At 33.1% G+C, this 23116-nt stretch overlaps 1 protein-coding gene, 1 long non-coding RNA gene and 1 pseudogene across 8 annotated transcripts; 2 read left to right on the forward strand and 1 right to left on the reverse strand.

The window, feature by feature from the left end:
- The first annotated feature begins 5264 nt into the window (after positions 1-5264).
- On the forward strand, positions 5265-6218 carry LOC146945034 (uncharacterized). The gene is made up of 2 exons (XR_015026206.1): positions 5265-5656; positions 6001-6218. It is a non-coding gene; the product is annotated as an uncharacterized LOC146945034 (long non-coding RNA).
- A 1067-nt stretch (positions 6219-7285) lies between these two features.
- Positions 7286-14250, forward strand: LOC146945035 (uncharacterized). 6 transcript variants are annotated; one of them, XM_085743423.1, is made up of 6 exons: positions 7286-7448; positions 7581-8273; positions 9877-9969; positions 11002-11847; positions 11926-12084; positions 12611-14250. In XM_085743423.1, the coding sequence occupies exons 3-6, from the start codon at positions 9901-9903 to the stop codon at positions 12845-12847; spliced, it is 1311 nt and encodes a 436-aa protein (XP_085599549.1). In that variant the 5' UTR covers positions 7286-7448; positions 7581-8273; positions 9877-9900; the 3' UTR covers positions 12848-14250. The 6 variants fall into 6 exon arrangements, with proteins under 6 accessions (XP_085599549.1, XP_085599550.1, XP_085599548.1 ...); XM_085743424.1 differs by having other exon boundaries at positions 8031-8273; XM_085743422.1 differs by having other exon boundaries at positions 7286-8273.
- LOC146945036 (endoribonuclease Dicer homolog 2-like) lies at positions 12785-22814 on the reverse strand (annotated as a pseudogene). Its single transcript, XR_015026209.1, has 23 exons — positions 22792-22814; positions 22330-22423; positions 22058-22235; positions 21811-21924; positions 21230-21364; positions 21017-21101; positions 20835-20899; positions 20529-20553; positions 20017-20129; positions 19728-19856; positions 19517-19637; positions 19126-19421; positions 18880-19040; positions 18567-18785; positions 18197-18411; positions 17814-18064; positions 17330-17724; positions 17093-17196; positions 16738-16931; positions 15780-15989; positions 14747-15154; positions 13945-14220; positions 12785-13379 (listed from the first exon to the last, which is right to left on the reverse strand). The product of XR_015026209.1 is annotated as an endoribonuclease Dicer homolog 2-like (transcript).
- Positions 22815-23116: the final 302 nt, after the last annotated feature.

The following is a 23116-nucleotide window of genomic DNA, read 5'->3' on the forward strand; positions in this document are numbered from 1 at the left end:
CATAGCATCTTAATCATAGACATAAACATCATCATATAACATCAAGTACTAATCATAACCATAATCATCAAATCATAATCATCAACTCATAAACAAACATCATCATCAAAACAATCATGAACATCAAAAACAATAATCATTTAGCATCTTATAATCATCATAACAGCTTCTTAATCAAACTTATAATCGACTTCATAATCATAGTCATAAACAACTTCATGATCGACTCGACTCTTGACTTGACAATGCGACTCAACTCGACTATGCAACTCTTATCATCTTAAATCATCTTGAGTCATCATGAAAATGCAAATGCATGTGGTACCAATCTAGGGCATAAGCCCTCGTCGCTTGTGAGCATAAATATACTCCTAGGGCATAAGCCCTCATCGTCGTGGTTGAGCAAAAGCTCCATCGTCGTGGTTGAGCAAAAGCTCCAGGGCATGAGCCCTCATCTATAAATGAGTATGCATGGACTCAACATCTTACGTCTTAGAAACTTCATGAACATCTATGACATCTTAACAACTTGACGACTTCATAACGACTCGACGACTTAACAGCTTCATATCATCTTAACGTCTTAACATCTTAACATCTTAGCATCTTGACAACATATGGATCACATAAATAATTCATGTCATATCATAATATAACAATATCAAATGATAATAAACAACATCTTAAAACATCATATTCATTAATCATAAACAACATCATATAACATCATATTTAAACATCAACAATAATTCACTATGTATCTTTGTAAAAACATAATAAATTATCCACAACATATTTTCATGTCAAACCAAAGCTACTGGAAAGGTATCACAAATATCAACAACTTTCATGTTTACAACAAAGATCAATTCAAAACAGAAACATATGAACAAAACGCAAAAACATGAAACAGAGAATGCTGTCACCGTACAATTTTGTTAAGACCTCCCTGTAGTATTTTCATCATAACTCAAAGATCAAACATCATTTTCACGTCAAACCAAAGCCACTAGAAAGCTAACAAAATTATCTAAAACTTTCATGTTTACGCCTTAGACCAGTTCTGTACCGATCAATACCAGTTTTCATTTTAAATTCGGAAAAGTTGTGCTGAAAGTCCATAAAAATTCACTGTGACCTACGTGCAGTAATTTGACCATAACTCAAGTTCTATATATCGTTTTGACGTGAGACCAACGGAGTTAGAAAGCTAACATTCATACCTACAACTTTCGTGTTTACACCTAATACCAATTCCGCACCGATCAATACAGGTTTTAATATCAAAATTCGGGCAGAATGCAGATTTTCTTCAAGTTTCACCTAATCTCATGGTGCTAACCTCAAAACTGATTCTAATTATCATCTTAATGATTATCTAAGGTTTGTACACAATTTCTACATCAATTCAATAAGTTTTCATCTTCTAATCATCAAATCTCTCTCAAAACCCTAATTCTCAAATTCTCACAAACTCTCCCCAACTTGTTAGATGCAATCTAATGATTTAACAACTTAATATTAATGCAAAATAGTCTCACCCTCACCTTAGATTAATTCCTGAATCAGCAGCAGCGTTCTTCTTTCCTAAGGTATTCTCCTCTTCTCTTGACTTTTCTCTTCTCTTCTCTTCTTTCTTGTTCTCCTCTTTTCCAAAAAGCGGTTTAAGGTAAACTTTTTCCAACCTAAGCTTCTCTATTTATAATACTAAAATATTCTTCCCAAATCTATTTAGTCCCAACAACTTATTCTTCTTTATATTCTAACCCCCAAATCCACTCACACTAATAATCCTCATATTCTAATAAATAATATTTCTCTACTAAATATAGTCTTCCACTAAATATATAATAATACACCATATAACAAATAATAGCATATTTCATCAAAATATATATGTATATAATATTTTAACACCAAATAACAAATATACCTCAATCATTGAATAATAAATATATTTCTACACTAGATAACATATATAATTCCACACAAAATAACAAATATATTTCTAAACTAAATAACATATATATTTCTGCACAAAATAACAAATATATTTCTACACCAAATAATATATATATTTCTACACAAAATAACAAATATATCTCTTCATCAAATAACAAATATATTTCTACACAAAATAACCCCACAACTTAATATTTATTTTATTTTCGAATCTTATTTTATTAAACATTAAAATAAGTCACAACGTCTCATAAATTTCTCTAAAATCATATCAATCACATAAATCTTATAAATCACACTAATCATATAAATATATTCCAAAACTCACTTAAAATAATTAAATAAAAAGGAGGGCGTTACAACTCTCCCCAACTTAAAGGAATTTCGTCCTCGAAATTCAAGCACTATAGAAAATAAATTTAGTCATTACTTCTTCAAACAAAACACAAAAACCACATCAAGTTAGTCAGTTAAACATGATCACATAAAAAAAAGCATAACTAATAACTAGAAAACATGACGACACGACACAACGACTCATCTACTTGGCCGGACGGACCGACCTGCTCTGATACCAATTGTAACACCCCGTTTTCCCAACGTAAAAATTTCATAAATAAATCAGAGTTTTTCAACTTTAAACGGAATGCTACACTTCTTAAAAATTCATAAACTGAATAAATAACAATTTATTCTTCAAATCATTTAACATAAGTAATTCAAAACTTCGCAGCGGAATTAGTTCAACATCATAAAAATAGTCTTTGGCACGCAGGCCTCAACATAAAAATCTCATAAGTCTTGTTCAACATTTATTCATAAAAATCCATAAGTAATACGTAAGGAATAGAAATAGAAGACATAATCCCATCCCGTTACATATCAGAGCACCTAAGACACACTTGTGAGGAGTCCACTCACGACCACAACTAATCCTGGTTACCTGCAAGTTACCCATACGAAGAGCAACATTTCCAAGCAGAGGGGTGAGATTTCTCAAACAATAATATTAAGCATATAAATCATATAAAGTACATTCAACAACTTAAACATCTTATAATTCATTAATCATATCTAACAACTTAAAATTTCCTTAACTAGTGTCACTATTCTTCCTATATTAGTCATATACTTCGTATCATATCATCATATAAATATCATCACATATCTACAAATATTGGTCATAAGCATTATCATATATTCCTTTTAATCATAGCATCTTAATCATAGACATAAATATCATCATATAACATCAAGTACTAATCATAACCATAATCATCAAATCATAATCATCAACTCATAAACAAACATCATCATCAAAACAATCATGAACATCAAAAACAATAATCATTTAGCATCTTATAATCATCATAACAGCTTCTTAATCAAACTTATAATCGACTTCATAATCATAGTCATAAACAACTTCATGATCGACTCGACTCTTGACTTGACAATGCGACTCAACTCGACTATGCAACTCTTATCATCTTAAATCATCTTGAGTCATCATGAAAATGCAAATGCATGTGGTACCAATCTAGGGCATAAGCCCTCGTCGCTTGTGAGCATAAATATACTCCTAGGGCATAAGCCCTCATCGTCGTGGTTGAGCAAAAGCTCCATCGTCGTGGTTGAGCAAAAGCTCCAGGGCATGAGCCCTCATCTATAAATGAGTATGCATGGACTCAACATCTTACGTCTTAGAAACTTCATGAACATCTATGACATCTTAACAACTTGACGACTTCATAACGACTCGACGACTTAACAACTTCATATCATCTTAACGTCTTAACATCTTAACATCTTAGCATCTTGACAACATATGGATCACATAAATAATTCATGTCATATCATAATATAACAATATCAAATGATAATAAACAACATCTTAAAACATCATATTCATCAATCATAAACAACATCATATAACATCATATTTAAACATCAACAATAATTCACTATGTATCTTTGTAAAAACATAATAAATTATCCACAACATATTTTCATGTCAAACCAAAGCTACTGGAAAGGTATCACAAATATCAACAACTTTCATGTTTACAACAAAGATCAATTCAAAACAGAAACATATGAACAAAACGCAAAAACATGAAACAGAGAATGCTGTCACCGTACAATTTTGTTAAGACCTCCCTGTAGTATTTTCATCATAACTCAAAGACCAAACATCATTTTCACGTCAAACCAAAGCCACTAGAAAGCTAACAAAATTATCTAAAACTTTCATGTTTACGCCTTAGACCAGTTCTGTACCGATCAATACCAGTTTTCATTTTAAATTCGGAAAAGTTGTGCTGAAAGTCCATAAAAATTCACTGTGACCTACGTGCAGTAATTTGACCATAACTCAAGTTCTATATATCGTTTTGACGTGAGACCAACGGAGTTAGAAAGCTAACATCCATACCTACAACTTTCGTGTTTACACCTAATACCAATTCCGCACCGATCAATACAGGTTTTAATATCAAAATTCGGGCAGAATGCAGATTTTCTTCAAGTTTCACCTAATCTCATGGTGCTAACCTCAAAACTGATTCTAATTATCATCTTAATGATTATCTAAGGTTTGTACACAATTTCTACATCAATTCAATAAGTTTTCATCTTCTAATCATCAAATCTCTCTCAAAACCCTAATTCTCAAATTCTCACAAACTCTCCCCAACTTGTTAGATGCAATCTAATGATTTAACAACTTAATATTAATGCAAGATAGTCTCACCCTCACCTTAGATTAATTCCTGAATCAGCAGCAGCGTTCTTCTTTCCTAAGGTATTCTCCTCTTCTCTTGACTTTTCTCTTCTCTTCTCTTCTTTCTTGTTCTCCTCTTTTCCAAAAAGCGGTTTAAGGTAAACTTTTTCCAACCTAAGCTTCTCTATTTATAATACTAAAATATTCTTCCCAAATCTATTTAGTCCCAACAACTTATTCTTCTTTATATTCTAACCCCCAAATCCACTCACACTAATAATCTTCATATTCTAATAAATAATATTTCTCTACTAAATATAGTCTTCCACTAAATATATAATAATACACCATATAACAAATAATAGCATATTTCATCAAAATATATATGTATATAATATTTTAACACCAAATAACAAATATACCTCAATCATTGAATAATAAATATATTTCTACACTAGATAACATATATAATTCCACACAAAATAACAAATATATTTCTAAACTAAATAACATATATATTTCTGCACAAAATAACAAATATATTTCTACACCAAATAATATATATATTTCTACACAAAATAACCATAGTAGTCAATAGCGGCGCTATAGCGGCGAATAGCGGCCGCGCGGTGCGGTGCGGTCCCGGACCGCTATGCAATAAGCCATAGCGTAGCGTTATGAGATAGCGGCGCAATAGCGGCCGCAACACTGCATAGCGGTTTTGCAGTCTAGCACCGCTATTTCATTTTACCTGAAAATACAAGTTTGTCCTTGGTTTTTAAAAAAAAACAAGGGTATTTTTGTCATTTTCGTCAAACCCTAATAACTTCAATTTCTCTCTTCATTCTTTCATTCTTTACAGCCGCATCTTCTCATCTCAAAAACGCATCTCATCTTCTCACTGTTCATCTTCTCAAAACCGCATCAAACGGCAGATCTGTTCATCTTCTCCTTACAGCCGCCGTTCCTCAGGTTTGCTCTCTTCTATAAATCTTCCTTTCTGTTTTGTTCATAAACATATCACAATATGTTTTGTTCTTCCTCTCTGTTTTGTTCTTCCTCTGTTTTGTTCATAAACGTATCACAATCTGTTCATAAACATATCCTCTGTTTTGTTCTTCCTCTCTGTTTTCTCATGAATGATTGAAAAAAACACAAATGACTTCGGTTATCTGTGAGATCTCTATGATAAACTCTACTCTCAGACGCAGGACACATTTAGTTCAATCTTTCTCTGTTGTTTTCCTCTACTGTTTTGTTCATCCTCTATTCTGCTCTCTGTTTCCTTATTTTTGTTGTTTTTGTGGACAACACAGTCATGGCAGCATCAGGTTCTGGTGTTCAATCAAACTCTATGTCTGTTGACTCATGTGCTCAAAGACATAAGCGGACCGGTGATAATCTCAACATTGCTTGGCAATTTAATCACTGGAAGGATTTGAATGATAAGAAAAAGATTTACTGTGATTTATGAATGTGTCATGAGATTTGAATGTTATATTTAATTTTATATTAGATATATGTTTGTTTATAATTTATAGTATTATTTATATAATTTGTCCACAAAAGTGATGAAATAGCGGTCATAGCGCTAGGCGCTATCCCGCTATAGCATTTTTGGGGTCGGCCGCTACGCGCCGCTATCCGCTATTAACTACTATGAAAATAACAAATATATCTCTTCATCAAATAACAAATATATTTCTACACAAAATAACCCCACAACTTAATATTTATTTTATTTTCGAATCTTATTTTATTAAACATTAAAATAAGTCACAACGTCTCATAAATTTCTCTAAAATCATATCAATCACATAAATCTTATAAATCACACTAATCATATAAATATATTCCAAAACTCATTTAAAATAATTAAATAAAAAGGAGGGCGTTACACAACTCATCATCTTCCGTATTCTCAACCTTCACGTCATTCTCCTCCATTTGGTGCTGCTCGGGATCAAGCTCATTCACCAGAGATGGTCTGGAGCCATCCGCACGACGACCCCTGCCCCTTCCCTCGTGCAAGCCCACTCTCGCTTCCACTTCATTCCTCGCCATCCGGTCTTGCCTTACAGAAGCATGCATGATAGCAGTGACAGATCTTCTCTAAGACCCATGGGAGCCATGACATCCCTCTATCACAGTGGATAAGCAATATGATTTTCTTCTGGATGTCACGTCTTCGAGTCCTAATTCATCTCCTTTTTATATTTCTATTTTATTATATTATTTTTAATTTTAATTTTATTATATTATTTTAAATTTTATTAAGAAAAACGTTCTTGAGGGGGAATCAAACCTGCGCCCGTACACTGCATTCAAGCAAAAACTGACCATTAGACTAGTTAATAATTTCAACTATAGTTTGAAACAACTAAATATATATTCCATAAATTTTGGCACCCCCAAAAAAAAAACTCAAGATCCACTACTACATGATAGGTCTTTCGTTTCAAATGTGCTTCATGTCTTAAACATGCAAATTCATAGATACATCTTGTAATATCCCTCAAGATTTTTTTTAAGCAAGGGGCAGAATTGTAATTTTGCCACTCAAGATTATTTAAGTGGAAAAATCCACAATTTTCTACATTCTTCTTCCACAACCTTTCTACCACTGTAACATTTTCCCCATCTTTGCACACATAAACCGCCCACTCCTTCAACTTTCCAATTCTTAATTTCTCTTTCAAATTTCATGGGAAATCACATATAACCTTGTTGTTTCTAGGGGACTCAAGAGTGGTATAATTACAAGGTAAGTGACAAAATTCATTCCTTCTCTCTTTCCCTTATGAACCGCACCATACACACACCATGTGTATAATTTCCTTTTCATGGAAATTTATTTAATTCAAGCTCTGGTGTATGTTTTATGTGTAATTTGAAGATGGTTATGTGTGGTAATGGCATTTAGAAACATGATATGAAGAATGATAGAAAGTTAGAAGCTTGTATGTGTAAAATTGGAGTTTTACAAGGTAAGAAAATTAAGCTGTTTTAAGAAGTTAAGTTGTAGCTTTTGAGTTGGAATGATTATGTATTTTGGGCTATTAGGACCACCAGAAATTTGTTGGGGTGCTGTTTGGAATGAAAATCTAGAAGCCAAAAAGTCATAAGCTGTTTTCGGGTAGGATTAGAAGCTGTTGCAATTGCTGTTCGGACAGCTTCTGTTTTCGAGTCATATCTTTTACTGTGTAAATCAGAATGAAGTGATTATTGGATATTTAGATTGTACGCTTAATTCCCTTCAATTCGGATATAAGATTTGTATGATTCGGAATAGAAATGAATTCAGAAAACGCATTAGAAGTTGGACTTAAGTGCTGAAAATCTGCAGAAAAAGCTATACGGGTTTTGGCATGGAAAGTGCAAAATAAGCGATTTTGAAGTTTAAGTTGCTGAATAAATGATCTAAAAGTTGTTCATAAGTGTTTGGTTGTGCGGATTGAAGTTTGTAATGAATTCGGAACACGCAGAAGCCATAAGCTATAGTTAAGATGTTTCGGATAAAAGTGCTTACGGAGCACACCGGGAGCTTAATTAGGACTCAAGCAGCGCGGAGACTTTAGAAAATGTTAAGGTGAGTTCCCCTTTAGTTTTATAACTTGGTAACCATAAATCCAAGCATATGTTTTATTATTTTAGTTGTTCAGATGTGGTATTTCTCTTAGATTGAGTAATTTATTTTATATGCATCTCATACGTGTCACTTTGAAGGTAGTAAGAACCATCATCATTATTAAAGAATTATGATTCATAATATGCATATGAGATGTTTGTGAAATGTCCTATATGAGTATTAGTGTGTAGATTAGATGATTTGTTAGAGTTTATTAGTAATGATATTGTTACTTGTGTATTTGACATTGATAGTAAGTGGATTTAAAGAAGTATATGGATGATTAGTAATAAAAAGAACATATAAAGTTATACGATATGTGTATATATAATTTAAGAACTTGTTTGGAATTGGATTAAGATGGTGATTGATGGAATGTTTATGAATTATTAGAATAAGTTGGGATAATTATAGCATGACTATTATGCCATATGAATGGTACATTTGAAACATAATAAATATGAGATAGTGGAATGACTATTTCTGAATTAGGTATCCTTATTAGTGTATCCTAAAACCTCTTTTATGTTAATAAGTATGTTTATGCTAGTATAAATGTTGGAGGGAAATTCTATCAAGACAATTGATGTATAAAATTATAGAAATGATTTGAAAGAAAATTTGAAATGCAACCTATGAGTAATATGCTCACAGTGAATTATAGAAACTCACAGAAAAATGGAAATGAGGATAAAAATTGAAATGAGTAACATGCTCATAGAAAAAGAAAGAAAGAAAGAAATGAGAATATTGAAAAAACTCCGTTTGCTACAACGAGAGATAATGTAGCCTATGACGTACGGGTCATAGTAATGAACTTTTTATCCGTTTGCTACAACGAGAGATAATGTAGCCTATGACGTACGGGTTATAGTAATGAACTTTTTATCCGTTTGCTACAACGAGAGATAATGTAGCCTATGACGTACGGGTCATAGTAACGAATGAAATGTATAATTAATGATATAAAGTTTTAAGTCAAGAATTATTCGAATAATATTTGAAAGAGAACAAAAATAAAATTTTGGAACCAAGGAAAAATTCTAAGGACCCTCCAACATAATTACTAACATGGCATACACATATTAATATGAAAGTTATGTGTAGAATGAATTAGCTGCGAAGAAATATTTCATAGAAATTTTGCCAATAGTTGGAAATGAGGAAATTTAGTTATGGAACTCCGGCTTAGTTAGCCGAAACTAGTTGATATTAGAAAAGAATCAGTGACATACCTAGATAAGTATGTCAAAGTATAAGCTATACAAGAGTATGATATATTGGAGATATATACATGATTATTATTATGGTTATGGAGATTTTGTTTATGATTAAGGTTATGACTATGACTACATGTATTATATAATTAAAGTAGTATTTCAGACAGCGATTCTAGTTATTCCCTAATCGCTCAGTTATGCGAAATGAAATAGTATAAACCCAAAATGGGTTAAGTTTAGAAACAGATGGCGATCCTAGGTTCCCCGAGGTTGCCTACAGCCTAGGATAGGTGGAACTCACTGAGACATCTTGTCTCACCCCAATCCCTTTTTATTTATTTCAGATATACAAGTTGTAATACGATAGGATGGCTCGTGATGAAGAAGCAGAAGTAGTTGGACTATGTAAAGTACACGCTAGTGGAACTATTTCTGAGGTAATATGCGAGAAATTCTATGACTTGTTCAGAGAATATTTATTTATTGTAATTTTAATGTACCCGATGCCGAGTTTAACACTCATGCTAGATATTCTAGGAAATTTTCTAGTAGGGGTGTTTCACATCTAATTAACAAAAATCCACAAAATTGTCAAAAACAGCACAAACTACACTTCATATTTTAAAATCCGAACAGTGAACAACCTGATTTGAATTGTAAAATCCGAACAGGTTCAGTAAATGAAAAAAAAAAATCAACCCAATAGTGATACATCGAGGGAATGAGACTTTACCTTGTGTTTGATGTTTGAAGAGGCTTGATATGTGATAGTTTTGAGCAAAAAACCTTCAAAAATCATCCAACGAGGGAGTTTCAGATTTTGGGGTTGTGGGAGAGAAGCTTTAAGGAAACTTTATGAAACTGTTAAAATAAGTAAGATTTATGATTTTGAGTTATATATAGGCGGCGTTCGGATTTTGGAAACCGAAATACCTTTTGGATTATAGAATCCGAACAAAGGGCATTTTGAAGAAAAAACAAATAGTACGCGTGAGAAAGACATAGGTTCAGAAAAATAATAGTTTTATAAAACGGGTAGTTTCTTTTACATTTTATTTCTGAAGTTTTTCCTGTCATTGCAATTGCAACACTCATTGCTACTATTACTAAATCTAAGGGTGTATAGTTTGTTCCACTATATAATCCAAATCCACCATCCTTCAAAATGAAATTTGATTTTGAGTAAAAAATAACATACCAATTAGTTATAATAAAAAAAACATAATTACATATTTTACTTCTTTTACTTTTTTTATTTGCAGATTAAAAATCTTAATTTATAAAGTGAAATGATCCCTTCAAATATTTACTATAATGGAGTCAAATCTATATATGTTTTCATTTTACTTCGTAAGTGAATATCAAATTTGGCATGGTTAACTTTTTTTTTTTTCAAAGATATTTGGCAAGGTTAACTTAAGGCCTTCTTTATATGCAATTGCTTTTAATTAATTGTTTTGTATAAACAGATCAACATGAGGTTTGTATCACAAACTAGGAAGCTTTCATGGGCAATCCTAGCACTAGTGTTGTTGTCAAACATACCATTCTCATCAGCTGCATTTAGGAAGACCAAAAAAAATATTCAAACAAAAGTTTTCTTCTCACCTAAGATTGAACTCAGTCCAGGATCTGTCGCAAATAAAGTATTCATGGATGTTGATTTTCCAAGAGGTCATATTTCACTCAAGAGTTTCTTTGCTGAAGTAGTTGATGAATCAGGGAACTCAATGCCTCTCCATCAAACTTACCTACATCATTGGATTGTTGTAAGATACCACCAACCTAAAAATGTGACAAACAATAGTCAAGAAGGTATTATTTTTAAAAGAAACAATGGATTTTGTCAAGAGAATGTCTTTGGACAGTACTATGGTCTTGGATCTGAAACAAGAGGCACAAATACATATATTCCTGACCCTTATGGCATAGAAGTTGGCAATCCTGAAGAAATTCCAAAAGGGTATGTGGAAAAATGGTTTATAAATATTCATGCTATTGATACTAGGGGTGTGGAAGATAGAATGGGGTGTACTGAGTGTAAGTGTGATTTGTATAGTGTTACAAAGGATGAAAATGGAGAAGCTTTGAGTCCAAATTATAAAGGTGGTTTGCAATGTTGTCCTGATAATAGTAAGTGTAAGCTGAGTAAAGGGTTTTTAGGACCAAAACAAAGTCTTTATTTGAAATACACTGTTAAGTGGGTTAATTGGGAAAAGTTTATGGTACCTCTCAAGATTTATATATTTGATGTGACTGATACTTTGAAGATTTCAGATAAGTCCAAAGGAAAGAGACTAAACCATGATTGCAAGGTAAGCTAAATCAAAATATAATTTATATAAAATTCTATTTCATGTGTGAGTAATTGAGATTCTTTGCTATGTGTACAGCTTGAATATGAAGTAGAACCTTGCAGCACAAGTTATTTGAATCGTAGTGGTTGTGTTGATGTCAAGAGAGCAAGCTTCCCAATGCAAAATGGCGGTTATGTCATCTATGGAGTTGGTCATCAACATTCAGGTGCAATTGCATCAACTCTATATGGAAAGGTGAACATTAAATAATTGCAATCATTGGTAATATTTGAATACTACTACTCTCTAGTGACATGGTGCATACATACCTTAAAAATAAAAAAAAGTTCTGTTATTTAAAAAATTAAATTGTTCAACTTTTACCACAAATTTTTAGATGGTTAACGAAGTACAAATAGGTAGTTAACTATATTATCATGAATGATAAAGTTGTGTTGACACTTGATAAGTTTTCTCTTAATCATCTACCAAGGACAATTAACAATCTATTTGAACTTTGTTACCTTATTAAGAAGTTGTCACAAAAGTTGTCTAAAACCAATTGTATAAAAATAATTTCTCAAAATAAAAATGTTTTCTAAATTTGCAGTTTCCCCCATATTAGACGTCTTGATCTTTTGTATTAATTTGATCAACCTTTATAATTAGACTATATATGCTACTGTTACTTCGTTTGATTACTTATACTCTTTGTACTCTTATCATTTTAATTAAATATTGGATCAAAGTTTTGAAATTTTGGTTGTGACATTAATGTCAGGATGGAAGAGTTATATGTACTTCAATTCCAAAGTATGGAAAAGGAAGGAGAGCAGGAAATGAAAAAGGATATGTTGTAGGAATGTCAACATGTTACCCTAAACCAGGTTCTATCAAGATATTTGATGGTGAAACTTTAACATTAGAGAGTAACTACAGTAGCAACATAAGACACTCTGGAGTAATGGGACTTTTCTATTTCTTGGTGGCAGAAAAGCTACCACGTTACCATGTTTAACATTCCTATCATTCTTTGTATGCAGAATTATACAATGGATTACTTTGATATTATCAAACTTAATTTAAATTTTCAGCTAAGCTGCCAATTATCATTTTTCATGAAATCTTAATACCACAATTAAAAAATTACATCCTTGTGCTTCTACAATTCCTTAGATATACACAAGTTATGTATATCACTTTTCTTGTGTTTACTTCAATTGCAAGGAATGCAAAACTCCCTTGCAGGCTAGTCTTGTGGCAGTTTTCTTGTCGGCAGAACCTTTGTACTCGAACTCATGAATTACCCCATCCGCAATTACCTCGATTTTACAGCTAGTAACGCCGTCGTTCCTGGACAAGGTCACCTCCATAGTATAATTCATTTTTTGGCACAGTTCATTTAATTCTCTAATCGGATGGATCGTTAATGTATCAAGTGTCACAAGGGGCTCCAAAAGAGGCCTTATGCTTCTCCACACAGCCTCCTTATCGTATCCTGAATCAACAAATATAGCACCAGCTAGAGACTCTATGATGTCTCCAAGTACCTGCAAACAATAGGAATGTTCTTAATTGGTGTTGCAACAGTTTCCACATTCTAGTTGGTCATCACAGTCACAAAGTAGAAAAACGCACCAATAACATTTACATCTCTACATTATGTATCAAAAAGAACTAATGACCCTAAAAAAGTAGGCAAAGCTATTACAAGCCATGAAACACTAACACAGATATGAACACCAGACAGTACACAAACATATCGATAATAAATTGAGAAAATGAAGTAATTGAATATAATCATATGTTGGTGCTACATAGATTACACGTGTAAACATATCATATTTTGATCACAATCACCGGACCGGACAAGTAAAGTTTAGGTACTCATAACAGCTTCAATAGAAAAACTTCCATACCAAATAGCACAGATCAAACTAAAAACAAAAGCATAAATGCAGTTTGTGTTCCATAGCGGTGGTATCTTCTCTAAGGATGCACAAAATTTAAGGATAAACATGAATTTGTACATTTTATAGAAAACCTCACTTTGAAGTAGTGTTAAAACACTAATTTGACAGTAATAACATTATTCAAAGATTTTGACAAACTAACCTTGGGGAATGTAGCCTCGGATTCCCATCCAAAACTTGATGAAGACTGACCGTCAAATTTATCAAGCGTAGCTACGATATGTTTATGTAGCTCTTGAGATGCATGAAGAACATGCTTATGCAATTCAACCTTAATGGCAGACATTGCATAACAGTCATTATTCACCGATGCAGACCTCATGTCTGTTAACTGCCCAGGTGACATGCCAGGATATACTCGATACAAATGCATGGTAATGAGATAGTCCAGCACCGAGTCTCCCAAGTATTCAAGTCTCTGCAGGAAAAGGAATATATCATACAAAAAGTGGGACAAAAGAAAAACATAAGTAACACGAAAAATGCCACATTTAGATAAACAACTTAATTAAGCGCTTACATCATAAACTTTTATCATACAAGTACTTATGTAAAAACTATTTCTATGACAAAAGATATAATAAAGTGAAACTATTTATGTATATGCTATAAGCTGCTTTCATAAGCTATCCTGGAGAGATTATGCAGATAAGCTGAAAACAACTTATGACCATGTCATAAGTTGTTTCCATAAGCTCTCATAAACAATCTTAAAAGTGTTTTTGCCAGTAGATATACTCATATAAACCAATCCAAACTGACCCTAAGAGGAAAACATAATTAATCATGAAGAAAATTGTGAATGATTAATATTTAAAAAGGACCATCAAGACTTGAAAAAATGTAAGCTAATCAGTATTAAGTTGAAGAAATCTTTGTCTTACATTGATACATATCTGCTAATGTCTTGTTTCCATACTAAGAATAATAACAATAGTACGTACCTGGTAGCATCTAGGCACTTCAGGAAGCATGTACGAGCCATGTGTCATAGCTTCTACTAATAGAGAACGATCCCTGAACGAATACTTCAATAGGGATTCTAGAAATCTGACATTAACTAGAGTGTCGGGACAAGCAATGAATTGCCTCTCATATGGATTGATATTAAAGTTCACTTTGATCCCAATCCAATCCATAAACAACAATGCAGCCATCTCACCACCAGCGCTAAGGAATGCACCAATTAGTGCTTCGACAACATCAGCAACAACTTTCCGTTTCAATTTTCTATCTCCGCGAGTATATATTTTTCTCCCATTGAAAACTGTCTCTTCTAATTTGAAACTTCCTGATTTAGCTCCAGGAATGATCCAGGTCTTCGGATCAAAAGGGTCATTCCGTATGAAGCCCTGCAACTCAGAAGAATAGATAATCAATAACACAACTAATATTATTATCCACAAGTTTAGTTTCAAGATAATAAGGCAGAATGAATAGCCAACTGATTCAACATAATCCTCATTTTATAAGCATTACAGTTCGAGAACACGTTGCCTGGTATGGTAAGTATTGTACATGTTCCAAATTCTAATTATAATTATAATCTTTTACAAACTGTCACCAACTAGTTGAGAATGATGTTTTTGGTGTTAAATAGCTGGAAAGAATAGCTCTCAACATTTGGCATTTACAAAAAATTGTACAGAGAGAATCCCATGATTATAGAGATTAATGTAATGTGGCCTTATACCTAACTAATCACATCAGAGATATATACGTGGAAATTAAGAATATATTTACATAGAAGAAAATAAGGGAGATAATATTCCAATCAAATATTCTATTTATTACATCATATCTCAATAAAACTATATGGGAAATCAGTCTTACAAGTGAAGTATTTATATACAGATAGACGTTCTATGAAATAACATCAAATAAAATATGAAAAATGCTGAAAAGATAGCTTCATAAGAGATGTAAAGCATAAAAGATTGAAGAATATCATAAGAAAGAGAGGGAGAGAAAGAATACCGGAAGTCTAAAATCGCAGCCTAACTTAGAGAGCGCAGCATTACAAATAATCTTCTCCCTCTTCACACTAAGAAGACCCTCGTGCTGATTTTGATACATATTAAAGAGCTGTTGGCTAACAGCATATTTTAAAAAAGAATCTCCAAGTGTCTCTAGTGACTCATAATGAAAGGTCTCCTTGCATGACTTTGTGGTCATTGCTTCCAATACCTAAAATGCAAAATGCCGATACCATCATCAGTGCAAATATCTTTAAAATGTTTGACAACTTACAAGAAAACCAAGTGTCTTCTCAATATATGCAGTGTGTATTAGCCAAGGCAGTGGAGTATAAAAGTAGAGCAGAATGAACTCTTTACTTTCAACGTCCAGAGTTTAGTGTTTTCTACTACAACTTTTGTTTCAGAACCACTTCCATTATTAACAAATTATTGTAAGAGAAAAATGCAGGGAAAAAAAATATGTTTTCTCTACAAATTTTTAGCTATTAAGGACAATCAATAGATAGATACCTATGATGCATAGGTACGGGTACGTTACCCGGTAAGGGTACTGGTACCGGTACGTAATACGGCAAATTTTAAAAAATGAAGGTATGGGTACGTTGGCATAAAACAAAAAAAAAATGTTTTTTCATGTTAATTACTACACTTCTATCATCATATTGCTTGAGTTTTATTTTTTTTTAATGCATCCCCTCTACTATTTTCATCAAAAGAAAGATAATTTTGGTTATTTTGTCAACGCCCGTACATTTTTGCTGCACCAATTACGACAAAATAACCAAGTAAAAATAGGTATGGTTCGGCACTAAGTTACGAGTACCATACGCGTACCCGGTACGGGGGCGTACCCGGTACCGGTACTTCTCCGTGTTTGGAGTACCCATGCTTCAGAGATAGATACAAAATTCTTTACTTGGAAAAAAAAAAAAACTAGAAATAAAAAACTAGCCCACCTTGAATGTTTGAATCTTGTTTTGTGGGCAATAATCCAAATGCATCTTTTTAAAGTTATAAGCACCAAGCAACGACTCAAGTCTATGCATGATCGATGGAATAAATGAAAATGTATAAAGCGTGCTAAGTGGTACTGGTGACATGATTATAGAGCAGAGTTCAGGAGGTAATTCAACAAAGGTCTTGCTTGCATCTGAAAAAGAAAAACACAGGATTAAGATCAGATTACACATCAATAGTTTTAGTATTTGGACAGCGACAACAGAAGAAACTAAATCTTCCGTGCTATTATGGACACCACTAAGGAAAGATTAAAGTACCGGAAAAAACATTTAAAAAATTCGAAGCTCAAACCTCTGTCCTTCGCTTGTTTATCTCCATGATAATAATTTTTTACTGGAAAAACGTGTCTTGCCTTAAGTAGGCGTTGATGTTCAAAACGCAATTGAATGCCATGCCTGAAACTCAGAAAAGGATAAATTAAAATAATGCACCAAAATAGATAAATTGACCGGATAATATATAAGGCACCAGAGTTGATAAATTAACTTGAGAGTTGAGAGTAAACATCTACCACAAAAATTAACTTACTTCTGTCCAAAGTACTTCTTGTAAGTAGTAACTTCACCATCCCCTACTTGCAGAGGTGAGTTTCCGTCCAATTCCATCATATCAGTGGTGATGTAAGTACGACCATTATGAGGAGTACAAATCAAAGCATTTCGCAATATGCAACCACAAACAAAACCCTTCTCAGTCAATATCTTGGCCCCATGATACCGACACTGAATTGCAGATGGATGTATGGAACTGATTGTTAACCAATCAACAGATGGTGTTTCCTCGATAGCAATAGACGGCAGCAGGAGATAATCTATCTCAAGATCATCTTCCAGAGAGAATTTTTCTGAAAGACTTTCTTTATCCGTTTTACGATTCAGAAGAATTCCAAGGATACTAACTTGGAACCTTTTACACAAAAGAACCTGGAAAAGAAAACAAATCATAATTGTCTTGACTTTTCCCAACACTTGCAAATATGTCTGATACAATTAAAGAAATACTTGAGAGATACCTGATCCGGTGAGAGATTAATGTTTCCTATGTATCTCAAGTTTACGGCCAGACTACCTCTGTCGGAACACATTTCTGGATCAAGCTCGACTCTAGTTGCGAGCAAAATGTCATGCACAGTGATATCATAGCTAAAATTTTGTTTTAGCTCTATTAAATAACAATAGTAGATTGTGTTACTACTGTTCGACATGCGATTCACCAATTCAAATGGAACATAACTTGGTTGTTCTTCGGAATATGGTTCTTTCCCTGTAAGATTTTGTTTGATGTCAATGTCATTCAGAGAATTATTATATGGTTAAATAGAATTCTACATTCAAGTAGTTTGAAAAATGAAAGGCAATAATAAAAGCAAAATGAATAGAAGGCACAAAAAGTTACCAAATTCCTCCACCTCTGCTTCTTCAACGACAATAGAAGGAACGAGATTATCTGTCAACGCTCCAATCTTATGAAGCTGTTTGCATGCTTCAAGGCATGCAATATTCTTTAAGAACTTTGTGTCACCTTGTACATGAATAGCCTGTATAGGACAACTCTTAGGAAGATTTAATATTCCTTTTTGTTTGTCCCACATCGGAGTCGGTTTAAAGTACCTGATAGTTTAAACCCATTGAGGTGAATGATGAAGATCGGGATAAAAAATTGAAGAGGACCAGATTAATGCAAAAGAAGCATATCTTAAGGTTCATTATTATTATTAATCAAAGAAAGATTAATATGGAATGGGGGCAGCAATAGACGAACTAACCCATCTGAAGGGAGACGGGAGCAATATAAGTATATCAAAGTAATGCTGGAACTAAGATTAACAACAGCTTCAGTGCTTGCAACTCGGTAAGCTTGCTCGTTAAATCGATCACTTTCAAGACTCTCACATGGAAGGGAAGAATGACGCAAGGACTCCTTCCTCATCATTTGCCCACCATCAAGGTATTTCTCTAATCGAGAAAGTGTAACTGCATCGCCACTGTAATTTTGGAACAAAATAAAGATGTTTTGTGGAGAATTTACTGCAAAACATTTAGAAATCACAATACTAAGGAGAATAACACAATAATTACCTTTTTACCATCAATATGTAATCTGAATTTCGCATTCTGGCACGGCCTCGGGACTGTACAAAGCTGCACACCGTGGGAGATGGGTCAAATCTAATAACCAGATTGCAACTTTGGACATCTAAACCCTCTTCAAGAATTGATGTTGCAACAATTATGTTGACCTACAGATTAAAATATTTCCTTAATAAGTAATAATTGTCTTTGCTTTATTACAATACAGAGGGATTAACTAAGAAAGCAGCATACCAATCCCTTACGAAATTCTTCCACAATCTCATTTTGAATTTTTCTAGTTTGGTTTTGCAGTTTACTACCGGTTCCTGCAATGTATTTAGCCCTCCAGCTATTGTATTTTGGAAGCAAAGCGTTCAATAGAACCTCAAGGACAATAGCTGCTATGACCCTTTCCACAAAAACTATGCATCTCATTTCAGTTAAACCCTTGTACTCAAGTAGACATTCAATAAGACAGCATACTTTGGAGGTCAATAGCCCCATTTCCAAATTGGAATTCATATTGTCACCAATAGTCCACTGAGGATCTGAGTAAGAACATTTTTAAAAATTAATAAAAGAATGCAAACAAAAGATTTAAGTAAAATTTCATGTATTTTCTCAATGCTTGTAGAATTATTACCAGATGGTAAGCAACTTTGCAGTGTCATCATAGTAGCTGAACTAAATTTTTTAACAATCTGATCCCCAGAGATACCCCATATGAATGTTTCAATTTCAATGGAAGATAAGGACTCCGCAGCCTATCACAAAAAACAGTTGATGTCAATTAAGCAGACATGAACATAAATAGAGTCACACACATAAAGTCACAGTAGCAGAAGGGCAAGAACCTTCAAAGCCAACCAAATATCAAGCTCTTCTAAGCAAAAAATTGAGGCATCAAAAATCCTTGCTATTTTTTTGTGAGCAGATTGGACAGCTGATTTAGTCAAATCTGAACTTGTGATGTAACGCTCGTGCTGAAAAACAGAATACACCCATTTCAAGGAAACAATCAATTAAAATTGGACAAAAATATGCACAACTAGAATTTGGAGTCAGTGACATAACATGAAGATAAATTTTTGTTTAATTTGAACTATATATCTGAACATTAACGATTTGCTTAAATGTACACACCTGTCATTTTAACTCGTTAAGCCTTTTGGCTAATTCTTTGAATACCGTATATGAAATCCCATTGTCCCTGTAAAACCGGAATTTTGGGGTAGATGTTGGTATGAACTGTGAGAAATAAAACAGATATATTAGAGAAATATATTAGAGAAATAAAACATGGCAAGACCAAACACTAATATTGAGTTGTGCTTCAAAACAAAAGAGTAATACTCACAAAGGAATTGTTAAAATTAAGAATCTTAAGAAATTACTTTAATTGTACAACTTCCTAGATTTGTTGTTATTACTCCAAGAATATACAACTTCCTAGGCTAGTGCTTACTCATTAAGCATTCAATGAACTTTATTGCAAAACCATTATAAATACAAGGTGTGTGGTCTCATTATAGACACATATTTGCAGAGTTTTACATATTTTTACAGGAATAAACTAAGGAAGTAACTACTAGAAATAACTAAAAAAAGGCAAATAAAATAACAACTAAGATAATACTATATCATTAATTATTTTTCGGTTGCATCTTTACATAAGAAAACCTTTCACTTGAGCATCCATGCATAACAACTAAAAAAAAGGCAAATAAAATAACAACTAAGAAAATATATCATTCATTATCTTTTGGTTACATCTTTACACAAATTTTTTTTTTCACTTGAGCATCCATGCATAACAGTAGGCCCTATCATAGGCTCTGTAATGTATTTTCTTATGATGATATTCACAAAGAAGATAAGGGGATAAAGTATTGCCACTGAACACGATAAATGCATACGAGTAAGAAAAAATTGTACACAGAGAGGAAGAAAATAAAAACAACCTTTGAATGCATTAGAGTCATTAGTTCCCGAATAGATTTGGACAAGGTCGATTCAGAATTCGCAGCTGTGTTAAAAAATAAAAGTGAAGAAAAAGGAAATTGAACATGAGAGAATAACTGACAATGATAAGTAAGCAGGGAAAAACAAGAAATTAATAGAAATTTTCTCTAGTCTTGTATACCTTTCGACTTAATTGGGGATGCAGTCATCCCAAAAATCCGAGGAAGCTCAGTGATACCAGATTTCAATTGATGATGATAAAACTCCTGCACATAATCAGACAAAAGTAACTACCACTTCAAACAATTTGTACTAAATAGTATTTCATCAAACAATATCAATTTGTTCGAATTCCGCTATGTTATTATAGTTGTCTAAAGAGTATACGACTTACAGTCATTATACAAGCATATGGGTGTTTACCCGCAGCATGGTGGCATTCATCCATAATTAAAACCTTTATCATTGACAGTTTGATAAAGTTGTGCCTCAAGCAAGAAAGCAGTATAGCAGGAGTCATCACAAGCACCTGTAACATTCAAAAGCATTACCAACAGTAATTACACTTATCGAAAGATAAAATTCAGACGCATCTTCCTAAAACTATAGTAACAATGATGATATGTATATTCAAGTCAATCAAATCAAACCTTAGAAAAACAGAATACAAGAGAGCATGAAAGGAATGAATTCCAAAAGAGCAATATTAGTTGGTTCATTAGGTATGTATTTGTTTTATACAAGACGATGCGGACATAAACACAAAGTTAATAAAGAAAATTGCCTATTTCTTGCTCTATTGGAATTTGCATAGTACAAACAAATAAGTTTAGAAGAATATTTCGTATTTTATTTTATATGAGATAAACATGAGTTCCGACAAACAAATAGAATATGGTTCTACAAACCAGATTAATATTATATAAAATAAGAAGGACATCCATTAGTCGCAATAGAAATGCAGAGACCCCTCACCTCATGTTTCTCCATTTCTCCTTTCCATAGATCTCCATCCCAGTAATTAACACCCATATCTCCCCAATACATTCCAATTTTCAAATCAGTGTGATTTCTCAAAGCTTCAGCTTGCTACAATACAACAGTGAACAAACAAACAAGCACGGTGAATCCTTGATCATTACATAAAAATCATTCATTCATCGGACAATGTATCTCAAATATGCAAAATTATATAAAAGAGATCAAAGTAGCAGCAACATACTTGAGAAACCAAAACAACTTTGGGAACCAAAAACACAGCAATGTTAGGAGAAGGCTTTTGGAGGTGATAAGCGTAGCTTCGAAGAAGCATGATGGCTATCAAAGTCTTTCCAGAACCAGTCTCCAAGTACACTATGGTATTTTCACGGATCGCTTTTTCCAATGCTTCAAGCTGATAGCTATACAAACAAAAAAGCAAAAACTCAACAACCCAAAACATCAACCCAAGCAATCAACATTACAATGAAAAGGGTTTTGTTTTACAAAACTAACTTTCTAGCAAATGGAAGTGCATTAGGCTTGATCTGCTGCTCATCAAAGTCATCCATTTCCACCAGAGCTTCCTCCATAGTCTTTGATGAATCTACTACATAAATCAAATAAAAAATCATCAAAAATCAAAATACACTACTCTAAAGATGAATCAATGACAGTAACATGTACATCAAACACAACACTAACTTGTAAACACCGTTAATAATTTAAGAAAATAGAAGTGATCAAATGTAACTCAGACACCAACACGACTTGGACACAAACACCGACACAAGTCAGACACCAGACACAACTTCAATTTGAAATGTTAGTGCAATAGTCACTCTGATCTTAAATAAAAGCAAAAAATTACAAATCTCTCTCTCTTGTTCTGAAGGAAGAAATAAGTTAAACCCAGAAACCAAAAGACAAATTAAAGAAAAGGGTCATGAGAAAAAGTGAAAAAGATTCCACCTTTACCTTTTGAAAGCAATGAAATGGGTGGTAAGCACCACCACCACCCAGATACGTATGAATAAGAAAAACCCTAATGAATAAAGAGTGTATCTTTATAGAAAAAGAGAAAGAGGGTTCCTTAGAGGAAGAGGAAAGGCAAAAGATAGAACCGTTTGAAGTTGTTTTCAAAAGACACAATTTAAGAACAAAGAAACAAATGCATACACATTACACGTTGTGTTGTGTTGTGAGGAATTGGATTCTTGAATTGAATTTCGAATTGGATTCCTTTGTGATGTGATCATACACAGTCACACACTACTAATTTTGTATTACTTCGTCACTAAGT

The sequence above is a fragment of the Medicago sativa genome, chromosome 2, assembly GCF_051527215.1.
Source record: "Medicago sativa cultivar Bolivia chromosome 2, Bolivia_mono, whole genome shotgun sequence".
NCBI classification, from domain to species: Eukaryota; Viridiplantae; Streptophyta; class Magnoliopsida; order Fabales; family Fabaceae; genus Medicago; species Medicago sativa.